Source organism: Castor canadensis, chromosome 8 (assembly GCF_047511655.1).
Source record: "Castor canadensis chromosome 8, mCasCan1.hap1v2, whole genome shotgun sequence".
In the NCBI taxonomy this organism is placed as follows: Eukaryota; Metazoa; Chordata; class Mammalia; order Rodentia; family Castoridae; genus Castor; species Castor canadensis.
This window is the reverse complement of record NC_133393.1, coordinates 82,586,518-82,599,989: the sequence shown is the minus strand read 5'-3', so window position 1 is coordinate 82,599,989 and position 13,472 is coordinate 82,586,518. Positions and strand designations below refer to the sequence as shown.

The 13,472-nt window shown below is 39.8% G+C and overlaps 1 protein-coding gene across 2 annotated transcripts in view; it reads right to left on the bottom strand.

Moving 5' to 3' along the window:
- The window catches only part of Ano6 (anoctamin 6), a 177,426-nt gene that overhangs the window by 21,131 nt on the left and 142,823 nt on the right, over positions 1-13,472 (bottom strand). For both annotated transcript variants that reach the window (XM_074083210.1, XM_074083211.1), the window contains 5 exons: positions 11,344-11,486; positions 8,833-8,910; positions 3,293-3,518; positions 2,011-2,180; positions 1,729-1,826 (listed from right to left, as the gene is read on the bottom strand). In XM_074083210.1, coding sequence (XP_073939311.1) covers positions 1,729-1,826; positions 2,011-2,180; positions 3,293-3,518; positions 8,833-8,910; positions 11,344-11,486 — 715 coding nt within the window. The remainder of the gene's footprint in view (positions 1-1,728; positions 1,827-2,010; positions 2,181-3,292; positions 3,519-8,832; positions 8,911-11,343; positions 11,487-13,472) is intronic.

The following is a 13,472-nucleotide window of genomic DNA, read 5'->3' as shown; positions in this document are numbered from 1 at the left end:
TCTGGCAATGTAAGAGAGAAAGAAGAAAGGTTTGGGGAAAGAGTCTCGAGAAAGAAAGAGAGGGAAGTTGTATGTGATGGAGAAAGACAGGGCAGAATGGCAGGAGGTGTCACCTACAAAGGATGATGAGTTTTTGAACAAAGCCATCCCAGTTGCATAGTGGAATAAAGGAGTTTCTTAAGAGAGAGGAATTTTATTTCAAAATGTAGGTTGTGAGTTTCTGCTTCTAGGCCCTGAGTATCAGTAAAGCAAGCTTGCTTGAGTCATTTTGGAGAACATTAAGGAGAGGGGCCACTCTGCATAGGCAAGGAATAGGGAAGGGTACAGATATTGGGGTGAAGGGGTAAAACAAAAGCTAAAGTTTCATGAAAGCCAAAACTCAAGAGTTAGAAATTACATTGACAAAATAAGTACACAGGCAGAACAATGGTCCCTCAAAGATGTTCCCCTCCTAATCTCTAGAACATATGAAATGTGTTAGGTTACATGGCAAAGGGGAATTAAGGTTGCTAATCAACTGACTTTAAGATAGTTGATCCAGGTGGGAAGGAGGGAAAGGAATGAGAGGAAGAAGGGGAGGGGAGAAGGAAGGAAGCAGAGAAGAGAGAGGGAGAGATATGTAGACTCAGAGACATGAAACACTGCTGGCACTGAGATGGAGAGAAGATGTTACAAGCCAAGGGTTGTGGGTGGCCTGTAGAAGCTAGAAAAGTCAAAGATTCACCCTGAAGATGCCACAAAGGAATACTGCCCTGCCAACACCTTGATTTGAGCCCAGTGAGACTGCCTGAGTCAGACCTCTGACTTCCAGGGCCTTAAAATGCTAAATTTATCTTGTTTTAACTCATTAATTTTGTGGTTATTTGTTACAGCAGCAATGGAAAACTAATAAAATAGACTTCCTGAAATTTGTGGAAATTGTAGATGGCCCTGACTTTCCACTTTGATACAAGATGTGGCTTAGGTGAAAATTTAAAAGGATAATGGGTCTTTCACTAATGCCTGAAATACAACTGTATTCTATTGCTCTCATGTTTTAGGGAAACAACAATAAAAGTTAAAACATTTGGGGTGTTGTTTAGACAATTATGTCTTAGAATGCTATGTATGTCTGTGCCTTAGGGATCACAAGAAAATTTCTACTTTTGAAAGCACATGAGTTTTGAATCATGGGTGTTGAATCCCATAGTGTTCTCTTACTGCCTGTGTGACCTTGGGTGAATCATCTAACCTGTTTAAGTCACAGATCTTTACTTGCAAATATGAAATAAAAGACAGAGTGATTTAGAAGATTAAACCATGTATATCTCTTAATACAGTCACTGGCACATACTGACAATTCAACAAATCACTACTAATGACTTCCAAATGCATAATATAAAGGGAAGGGTGGAAGATGCTGTGAGAACCTGTGGAAAGACTTAATTCACAGCTCTAACAAGGGCACTCTCACAAAGTCTTGTAATTAGTTAGTCACCAATGACAATTTAAGAGGCATAAGCTATATAGTAGGTGGGAATTTCCATTAAATATAAAGGTTTCATATAATTATTGAACACTGGGCATATTTAAACTGTTAGTTGGACTCTCTTGTCTAGAGAGCTTTAATAAAATAGATTCTAATCCATTCTAGAGGTGGACATGCAGCTATGTGGCTGTGTAGGTCACAATGGGTGGGCTAGCCTGTCCCTTGTCCTGACAGCCAGGATTGCATCATTTGATACTCACGGAAGTAACACTTCTTGTATGTTATTCCAGATTGCTTTTCCTCCCATGATTATTATCAGCTGGGTTGTCAGTTCAAGGAGACAGCCACCTGGGTCACACTAGAATGTTAAAAAAGAAAATCTCATTTAGATGGGTATAACTTGGAATAAGTCATTACATTTATTTTTCTGGTATTTATTCTGTCTAGCCTTAAAAAATGAAGACACTATTCATTAGGCAACTGAGAGAAAAACATGAAGCAGCTGAAACTATCAAGAGAATAATGCAATTCTATTTTCACACCTCTTCATTTCTGTACTTTCCCAGCCAATACACTGGCTCTCCGGGATAGCCTACAAATTTGCCCTTAAAGAATGCGATGTAGAAACAGGAGGAGTAGTAGTTGACAAACTGGAACAAGAACATCTTCATGGTGAGGCTGTTCTCATAATCAGTCTGGGTCCTTGGGAGTTCTGTAGTTAAAACAAAGAGAAGTAAGATTTTAAAACTGCCCACAGTTCTAAGAGCCTAATCAAATACATCATCACATGAGTTAACATGTTGAAAAAAATATAATTCGCACTGTTTCCATTTAAGCTGTTTTCAATTCCTTAATATAGCCACTGTACTAATTCCAAGTTTACATGTTGTTATAAGCATTCTCTTCCCACGTGACTACAATATCCCATGTGGCTAAAAAATATATGTGAGTATATATATGTATATATGATGGTAAATATGTAAATACACATACTCGATACATATATATTTTTTCAACTGCTCCTTAAAATTTACAAATACTGTGTTATCAAATGAGTGAGAAGTGTCTTAGGTCTAAACAGACAGAAAATTATTTTTGTACTGCCTGCTAAATGGTATTCATTTGTCTTCCTGAATTTCAGTAAGGTAGGTCTGCTGTAGAAAACAACCAAACAAAGGAAGGACAGTTCGCTAGAGGTACTTGAGGAACATAAGACAGGTCATCCTCCTAGTTTGGAATCTGAATCAGGCTGATCAATTTTAGATGATCACTGAGCAGTCCATTCAGAGGATGACCCAGATGTGTTGCGGGCTGCAGGAAGCCCTGAGCTCTGGCCATTGAGCAGCTGCCTGGGACCCATGCCAGAGAGAAGAAACACTCATGACAAAGGCCTGCACTGATGAGAATTATATTAATATGAAAAGCATGGGGAAGACAGATAGCTGTGCAGTTGCCCGTCCTCTCTGCAACAGAGGAGAGCATTTGCCACTGGAACCATGACTCTATTCTACTTATTTGCAATAAAGAGACTATTTACTTTCAGCGATGGAGCACATCAGCTAATGTAATTGAAAATATTATTCAGCACTGATCCTGTTTACACACAGCTTGGACATTATAATGACTGTCTTTGCTTTGTCCTGTTTATGAATACAAAGCTGTAGATAATTTCTTTCCTCTACAGGTTGGAGAAAATATATGCAAACAAAAAATTTCTACAAAACGATAAACTACAGGAATTTTAGTGTCAAAAAAGTACAGTGTATAGTTTTATCAGGTCCTACAAATGTTTCAGAAATTGCCTCAGCTAGGGTGGGACCTTACCGAAGTCGGTGATCATGATTGCCACTCTCTCATACACGGTGTTCAGAATCATGATAATGATAAAGCTGATGATGGAGGCGGTGACGGACGTGGCCATCTGAGGCGTCAGATACTTCTGTATTGGGTCTGTCCCATTGGTGCTTGAAGGAAGTTTTGCAGAAAAAACAATGAACACTGACAGCCTGTAAACAATGATCCCGATAACAGAAGCGATGATCAAGAGGATCTGAAAGCACAATAAACACAGCAGCATGAGACTCCCCAAAAATCTGATCTTTACTGCTAAAAAACGGACCCCACACTTAGATAAACAAGGGTCACGTGTAAAGTGGTATGACTCTTATGTAAGTGCCACAAGAGAGCTGGATGCCATTTAAGTGTCACAATAGGACATGAGAAAGGGAAAGGAATGATGGAAGTCAAAAGAGAGTGCCCACTAGTGTAAGAGGTTGACAATGTAAAATTGTCCAACTGTATGCAGGAGGGACAAGGGAATATAAGAACTCTGTATTTTCTATGCAGTTTTCTGTAAACCTAAAATTGCTCTAAAAAAGTATATTAAAAAGGGGTGTATCTTCAGATGGCATAAAATTGGAATAACTAGTAGCATGTTATGACAGAAAGAAAAAAGTATCTGTCATCCTGGAATCAATGAAAACATCCTTCTCCAATACTGAATGCCTTAGGTTAGAAATTAGTGGGGTTTTTGCTCAGTTATATTCCATCAAGGGGATGATTTCTTCCAACAGAGACCCTGTCACTGTTTCAGATGTGAGCAGGTACTGGCTATTGTCTTAATCGTGGTAACAGGGGAGAGTCTAAATGGATCTTGTAGAGCTGGCTGGAGATGTCCTGTGCTTGCTAACTGTTAGAACCAGCAATAGGTCTCTGTGGATACATGCTTCCCTGCTTTTTGCCCTCAGCTCTTTAAACTGGCAGACACTCGTACCTGCATTTCTACCAGATTTGTTTCATTGATCCACCGCATTTTTGCCTGCAGTCCCCAGTATCACTGGGGGCATCTGAAGCACAGTTTGCACATAGTAGGATTTTACTTTCTCAGGGAGCAGGTTCTCTATGGTTTTTGAATACTGCCCACCGTAAAGGCCCCATGAATCTTTCCTTACTTGAAACATAGCATTAGACATTGTAGAAGAGGCATCTTTAGATCAACTTTCTTGGATGTACTCAATGTGTCTGACTACTCGTGATGACTGCCACAAGAGAAAAGTGACAGAGAATGGGAACTTCAGGATCAAGCAAATCCGGTCACGGTGCTGACAGTAATGGCGAGAAGCCATGTTTCACCTTCAGAGGATGATTACAGACTCCCACATGTGAACTCCAGCTCTAATCCTAGCTGAAGAATCTCACACAAACTACTTCTGGGGCTTCAATTTCTTCATCTTTGCAATGGGCCTAACACAGGACCTCACTTACAGAATTGTGGAAGACGCAGTGAGTTACTACAGGTTAAAAATACTTAGAAGACCCTTTTGAATGTTAACTTAGATATTAATATCGAAGGTCAGGATTGTAAAACAGGTGCAGTGTGTGCGGGGCTGGGGGGTGTTGGTGGGAAGGGGAGGGTGAAGGAGATTAGGTGACAGTGTATGGTTGATGGACTTCATATACTTATATGAAACAGAACTAAAAAACCTCTTGTAATTGCTTTAAGTGGGGTGAGGAGGGGGCTGAGGGGGAGAGAAAATGGGTGCAATGTAACTAATGTACAGTGTAAGTCTAATCGGAATTGTCACTACGAATCCCACCCCTGCCCCATATAATCAATACATCCTAATAAATTCTAAAAATAATTTTTAAAAATTAAAAATACCCTGAGAAACACAAAACGAACAAAAATACTGAGAACAGTAAGTACAGACACATGAGAAGCACTATATATAAATATTAGCTAAGATTATAGTGACCAAAGTGTTAAAAAGATGTTTTTCTTACTTTCTGAGCAATCTGTTTGCAGAGAGGACATACTTTCCCTGCAATCTTGCTTATTATCTCCTTTTCTTCACAGTTATGTCTTGTGAAATGAGTAGGGTGTGTGTGTGCACGTGTGTGTGTTTGTGTGTATATATAAAAATTAGCCAAGGCTGAGGAAAACTGGAAAAAGATGTATTGACTTTTCCTCAGTACAACGCACACTGGCCATTTAAATATTATGTATTTCTAAAAACTTCCATAATTATTTTTATAATTATTAAATAATTATAATAGCATTCCTTAAACTTGATGAACTTTCTGTTCATCTCTGCACACGTATTTTTGTTGAATCTTCTTAAGCCTGTGAGGTGGGCAGTATTATATATAGAAGAAACAGAAGATAAAAAGAAAGTGAACAAGTTAGTCAGGACTAAGCAACCAGGAAGTAAAAGAAGTGGATCCCAAAAGACTAGTCTAGAGTAACCCTGACCTCGCCATGGCACTTCTCATGTGGCTAATGAAGTGAATTTTAATCATTCCAGAGTTTGGCACACCTGGGATGTTTCCATGCCTTTCAGGGCATTGGATATGTTCACTGTTTCTTCATAGGAGCAGGTTTGTTCTCTTTCAAGTGTTTCGTCTTTTCTGATGTTAGCTTTAATACGTTTCTGATTATAACTGTGCACGTGCTCACCGCAGAAAACCTGAAAGCACCTGTAGTGGACACTGGTTGCTTTTGCTGGCCTGGAGCCCAGACCCTGCTTTGTGGGGAGCAAACCTCTCTGCTACTTTCATCCCCAGAGTGTGAGTGGGCTGCCCCCTTGGTGTTATTTAGGCTGCAGTGCAGGTTCAACTAAAATCAACCTCAAGAGTTAGACATCGATCTACCATTTGATCCAGCAATACCACTCTTGGGGATATACCCAAAAGACTGTGACACAGGTCACTCCAGAGACACCTGCACACCCATGTTTATTGCAGCACTATTCACAATAGCCAAGTTATGGAAACAGCCAAGATGCCCCACCACTGACGAATGGATCAAGAAAATGTGGTATCTATACCCAATGGAATTTTAGGCAGCCATGAAGAAGAATGAAATGTTATCATTCGCTGGTAAATGGATGGAATTGGAGAACATCATTCTGAGTGAGGTTAGCCTGGCCCAAAAGACCAAAAATCGTATGTTCTCCCTCATATGTGGACATTAGATCAAGGGCAAACACAACAAGGGGATTGGACTATGAGCACATGATAAAAGCGAGAGCACACAAGGGAGGGATGAGGATAGGTAAGACACCTAAAAACTAGATAGCATTTGTTGCCCTTAACGCAGAGAAACTAAAGCAGATACCTTAAAAGCAACTGAGGCCAATAGGAAAAGGGGAACAGGTACTAGAGAAAAGGTTAGATCAAAAAGAATTAACCTAGAAGGTAATACCCACACACAGGAAATCAATGTGAGTCAATGCCCTGTATAACTATCCTTATCTCAACCAGCAAAAACCCTTGTTCCTTCCTATTATTGCTTATACTCTCTCTACAACAAAATTAGAAACAAGGGCAAAATAGTTTCTGCTGGGTATTGGGCGGGGGAGAGGGAGGGGGTGGAGTGGGTGGTAAGGGAGGGGGTGGGGGCTAGGGGGAGAAATGAACCAAGCCTTGTATGCACATATAAATAATAAAAGAAAAAAAAAGAGAATTTAGAGTTTCGGGAAACAGGAAGTCCCACCCTCCCACATTTTGCTGCTTAAACCAATTAGAGATTGATTTTCATCACCTACAGCTGAAAGACTCTTTACTATGAAGAAAATAGGAAAATTCACCTACTATTTAAATGACAGCTTAATTCTTTCAGAACCATGTCTTATTTGTATATTTAAAGCCATTTTATGTATTTTATCCTCCCCTTAAGTTTATCATAAACCATAAGCATTTTCACATGTCATAAAATATTTTCAAGATCACACTTTTTAAAGGCTGCACAATATTCCATTCTATGGGGTTTGAAGTAGGACACTTATGTTTTGGCTGAGATATAAACTCATAAGTGTGTATGTAAGTGAGTGTGTGCACAAATGTGATAGGGAGGTGGGGAGGGAGGAGGCATCAGCAAAAAATATTGTGATAAACATCTGTCTTTACTTAACATTTTGAATCTTTTTTTTCTTTCTTTCTTTTTTTGAGTGAGTTTCAAAGTGCTGCCCAGGTTGCCCTCAAACTTCAGATCCTTCTGACTCAGCCTTCCTAGTATGCTGGGATTGCAGGCACGCGCCACCATACCCAGCTTTGAAATATTTCTTCATTAAAAGTTTCTAAGAGCTCAATTAGTGGATTAAAGCACACATACAAATATCCAAGATTCTTGATACATGTTGTCAAACTCCTCTCTAGGAAAGCTAGAGCAAAATAAAATTCTAGCATAGTATAAGAATAGTTGTTTCTGTACTCCATCTTCACAAACATGAAACCTTCTTTGAGAGATGAAAAATTGCACCTCATTTTAATGTGCAATGATTTACTTACTGTTGAGGTTCCATGCTTATTGCCCACTACATCTTCTTTTTGTAAATGTGCACTCACGTTCTCTCTCTGTCGCTGCTGAGATCTGTGGTGTTATCTTACAGGTGCTCTGGACTCTGTGTAAAGGTATTAACCCTTCACGTGCCTTCTGTTAAGAAATATTTCATCTAGTATTTTGTTTAAAGTTAGTGTATGGAAATCTTTAAGTATTTTCCTCTGACATGTCTACCTAGACACTGTATATCCATTAATATTGATTTCTAGTTTGTGGCTTTACATGTTAAAACTGGTTTTGGAATTTATTATAAAGTGCAGTTCAAAATATGGCTTTAACCTTCATCTTCCCCTCCACCCCAAAAGCTAGAGAGTATTCTATTACTGTTTACTGGAATAATAACCTTTACTTACCCTGTGGATTTATAATATTTAGCGTCTCTCTTCTCATATATTAAATTATTATATCAGAGCTTAGCTGCCCTTCATGTCCCAATCTCTGGTCTGGTGTTTTTGAGCCAACAAAACTCTCAATAAATTATGTTACTAATATTATTTCACTAATAATAAACCTAAAACTAATTCAGTAAGTTCTGGTATTTCAGAAATGTTTAATCTAAAATTATTTAGAAATACTGTCTTTTCATCTAAACTCACTGTTTAAGGCTTTTTTCCATATTTGCCAGTAGTTTTTATGGTTTCTTTCTTTTTTTTAGTAGTTCCTATTATCTTTCCATTAAGGTTATTTATAACATTTTGATTGCTGCTGTTGCACATTTTCAGAATTCTTTATGCCTCCCATTTGATCTCTTAGCCACACGCTGGGAAACCCTGAGCCACTGACTGGGCTGAACCCAGTGAGGGAGGAGCTGGAAGAACCCAGCACAGTAAGATGTTCCAACCCAGGGAGTTACTCAGGTGGCCAAACATCAGTCTGGAAACATCTCTTTCTAGGAGACCACACAGGCCCCAGGCTTGGCTTTTAATTTCCTTGATATTTGAAACTGGATATTGAAAATTCTGTTATGTAATAAAAAATTTTAAAGTTACAAAAAAAAAAAAAGAATTTTGTGACAGGTTCTTACCCAGAAAAAGACAGCACTGGCACAGAGGGTTACTCGAATACATTTTCCACAGGTAGTAAAGGGGATACGCTCTTCTTCCTAATTAAAAAAGACAAAACAAAACGAAGTTTAACCAAGCAAGGGGATTACTCCTTAAATAAAATGATTTTTCTCCAGATCAGTCAATAATTATTAGCTTTAATTTAAAAAAAAATTAGTTTGAAACCACAACCCCTTACTCATAATTACACATTTTTTGTTAATAATTTCAGACACATACCAAGATATGTGCATTTTAATAACAGTTTTTGGAAAATGCAAGTATTTATTTGCCATAACCTGAGCTCAGGAGTCCAGGTATCTGACAGGGCCAAGCTGCCAAGCCACATTCCTGGGCTCCTCCTGGGTTTTAAAATGATTATGATAATGGCAAAGAGCCCAGGCAGGACACCAAGTCTTCCCGATGTCTGTAAACACTAGGTATCCAATATGGGTTTCTTGCTGAGTTGTATATATTAATTTAGTGTAACAGTGAATTTTTAACAATTTCCATTGTGTAGTTAATAAGAATATATTTAGATTGTTAAGAGAAGAGATCAATACTTCTCATGATTTCTCTGGATTGTAAGAGCAGCTACAGTCTAATAACAGCTGCAAATTCTTAGATGGCATTTTTCTGTGCTAAGTACCAATCTAAGTGGGTCTTCATAAAAACTCAATCCATACTACAATAATGCGGAAGCAACTCTATTATTCCCATTTTATAGATGAAGAAACTGAGGCCCAGAGAAGTCAGATAATTTGTTCAATATTACCCAACTAGTAAGTTGTTTTGTTCAGACTTGAACTCAGGCAGTCTTTTTCCTAAGACTTCACAATTATACCACAGGCCTCTCTAAACCAGTGGAGGATAGATTAACAACAAAAGTGAAATAAGGAAACAAAGAAAAATGAAACTTTACTTGCAATTTCTTTCTTTTTTTTTTCTTTTACTTTTGGAGGTACTGAGGTTTGAACTCAGGACCTCATGCTTTGCTTGCTAAGGCAGGTGCTCTACCACTTGAGCCATCCCCCCAGTGCATTTCCTTTTGCTTCCATTATTTTTCAAATAGGGTCTTCCTTCCATGCCCAGGCTTGCCTGCACCCTTATGTTCCTATTTATGCTTCTGGCAGAGCTGAGATGACAGGTGTGTACCAGTTTTTCATTGGTTGAAATAGGGTGTCACTAACTTTTTGCCCCAAGTGGCCTGGAAATGTTCTCCTTCCAATTTCTGCCTCCAGAATAATAAGGATTACAGGTGTGAGCCACTGCACCTAGCCTGCAATTTCGTAACAAGTAACATTTCAATGGAAACGTCTCATTAGTCGACATTTTAAAATTTAAAACTGGTAGGTTTGGTGTCTAAATTGTTCTTTCTTTAATATTCTTTGTTTCCGATACTGCATACTTTTATGTTTCAGTACCCAAGGCACTTTCTGAACATCTAATTTTGTCTCTGTTTTAGCTTTCATTCCTGTGTACTCTTTCAGCAACACATGCTTTGACCCTGTCTTCTCTGGTAAACAGCAGTAACTATTCATAATTGGAATAACTTGAAGCTTGTTACATTGTAAGAGATAAATGTCACCTTCTATTCATAACTGAAGCTCATTTTTTTCCATTTATAAAATGAGGAGGTTGAATTGCTCCCTGCAGTCCTTTTTAGTAGTAACATTCTATAAATCTGTGATTCGATTTATGAAATCTATAGTTGGGGATGTTTCTCAGATACTCTTGGTAAAACTATTTTGTTTCCAAGAGCCATTTGTATTCAAAACCTACTGTTCCTATGCTGATGACTCCCATGTACAATCAGCCCTAAAGTTCCTGTGTTGATGGAAAAAAGCAATAATGCAGAAGATTCAAACAATCACCTTTCTGAGGCTTTGAAATATATAGAGAGAGATTTATAGTTCTACTATCTATTTCTGCAGCAATAGTAACAGCAGCAAATATACCCTTCCAATGGCATAAAACGCCTAGCACACTGCCTGAACACAGCTGGACCTCAATAAATGCTTCCCTTCTTCATCCTGTTTTTCTGACTTTAGAATAGGAGCCAAACTACTTTGCGCACATCCCAGCCAGAAGGTGGAGCAGTGACTGAGGCTCAGTGCAGGATGAGGGGGCGGCAAATTGGGGATGAATTAGGGGCTGTAGTGAAGCTGTATGTGACAACTAAGAATCACCTATAAAAACCAATGCATCTCTCCTTCTGTATGTATGTCATAGTCTATTTTTTTCTGCCATTTTTACTGTTATTACCAAAGAAGGGATGACTATTTATCTCCTTTGTCGACTGTTCCAAGCAGCATCAAAAAAATCTCTCTGTCCAGAACATACCGGGGCTATGAAAGGCCCCTCAGGGGATGCGGTGATGGAACTCAGGCCTCAGTAGTTTGTAAGCCCCATAGGTGATTCCTACGTACAGTCACGGCTGAGAGGCACTGCAGTGAGTACCCTGAGGCTCGTCTCTACAGTGTCCTCCTTACCTGAGTGATCTCATTGATTACCACGTGGGTGCACTGGGCTTCATATTCTGGCCGGGGCTGTTCTTCCTGCTGTAACTCAACCGTATCCCATTCATACTCAAGTTCTGCCTGGCGCCGCTTCCAAAACTCCAAAAACAAGGTAACTAATGAAGGAAGAGAACAGGATATGTGTTGACAAGGAGTGATGTTTCAGAAATCCATACTGAATAAAATTAACCACCTGTAACACTTTTGAATACGGTAAACAGGTAAAAAGGAAGAAGTGTTTTTTTTTTTAAGGAAAATATTGATAATTTACTCAAATTATAAAACAGGCTGTGTAGCTTCTGGGGAACTAATAATGGGATGGCCAGAAGGCATTTGAGTATGTTCAAGGTTAATGCTCTGCTACCAGCACTTTCCTGCCAACTGAAAACACAAATTAGTCATTATTCAAAAGCAGTTTATGGTGCATCCTTCAATCTGCTTTTCCCTGTATCCCTCTCCCTCTTAGTCCTCCTCTTCCTAAGGGTGTGGGAGAGAGAGGAACACTTTCAGTACTCTTCAAATAAGCTAAAATAATATTCTTTCATATGGAAAACTGGTATTTTTCTCAATCTTGTATGAGTATGAAAACGTCTCGAGGAATTATTTTTTCAGAATTTGTAACTCAGAATTCTAAATGAAAACATTAATTGTTAATTGAAGATGTAGTTTCAGGATGAATTCTCTATAGGCTCTACCAATCAGCCTACTACCCACACAGAAATTCTGGCATTAACACTGTTCCATTCACAATTGCTTTTCTAGTGTCAACTATGTGCTGAGAATAAAGAGAAACAGGTCACAGTGTCTGCTTCAAGGAGTTCCTGGGTGCATAGGCGTGACAAGTACAACAGACTATTAGGAGGACCATGACAATGGTAAGTGCAGATTGGTCTGGGCACAGAGCCTGAACATCTAAGCAGATGTTTTAGGGAAGGCCTTCCAGAGGAGGGGACTACTGTGGTAAGTCTCAAGCTGACCAGATAAAGGAGGTGAGAGATGGAAAGTTAAGGCCACTCCCCACCAGGGACTTCCCCATGAAAAGGCAAGAAGGCCAGAGTGTCAGTACTTTCCAGGATTAAGTGTCTGATGAGGAGAGTGAGGGCAGCCAGGTGAGAGACTTACAGGGACACATTACAAAGGTCTCTGTGTGTCTTGAAAGGACTCAGGCTTTAACTTAAAGGTGGAGGAGACATTGAAGGTACTCTCGAGCAAGACTAGATAGAGGCAGGGAGACCTACTGGAGGTGTCTGAAGAGGCAGAGTAACTGAGGGAGGTTGAACAGGTAGATTAAATGGACACTGGGTATGACAGAAGGGGCAGAAGAAAGAAGTCAAGGATGCTAGCCAGGTTTCTGGCTTGGGCAGTATCCTTAATTGTAGTAGAGAAGTGCAGTAAGAGGAACAAATCTGAGGAAATAACTGGCCCAGTTATGATTAGGTGCCTGCAGGCTGCTCAAGGAGAGGTGTCCAGTGGGCTGATGTCCAGTCTATGATACAGGGGAAGACCTGGGCTAAACCAGGAATTTTCACTGTTTTGTCAGCTGGACCAGATTTGGGGTGGGTGAGACCACTAAACAAGGTGTCTATAGAGTGGTAGTCCTTAGTCTGGCTACACATTAGAAGCACTTGGGAAGCTTTTAAAAAATACTGAGCCCAGGCACCAGCCCTGAGATTCTGATTTAACTGGTGTGGAATGGGGCCTCAGCATATGGGCTTTTTAAAAAAGCCCTAGTAAGCAGTCAAGGTTGAGAAGAGAATGAAGAGACTGGAATGATGATATGCAGACCTACATGGGCAGCCTGAGATGTAGGAGGAAATCCTGGATGCAGTGGGAGGAGCATGAACTAAACACCCCCAAGCCCCCGACCCCCACGTGAATACAAGCATCTGGGGTACAGAGTGATGGCTCCACACTAGAAGCTTTCCAGCCATTGGTGCCCTTGTTCTTCCCTGCTCATGGGGAAATGAGGTAACTGGCTACTGTCTGCAGAAACCCTCAAGGGCATTAGGTAATTATGTGGACCAAACTGTGACTGGCTGGTCTTGCTGCCCACTTGATCCATACTGACCTCATGTGGCAGACATTCCCAAAAGAGTCACCCA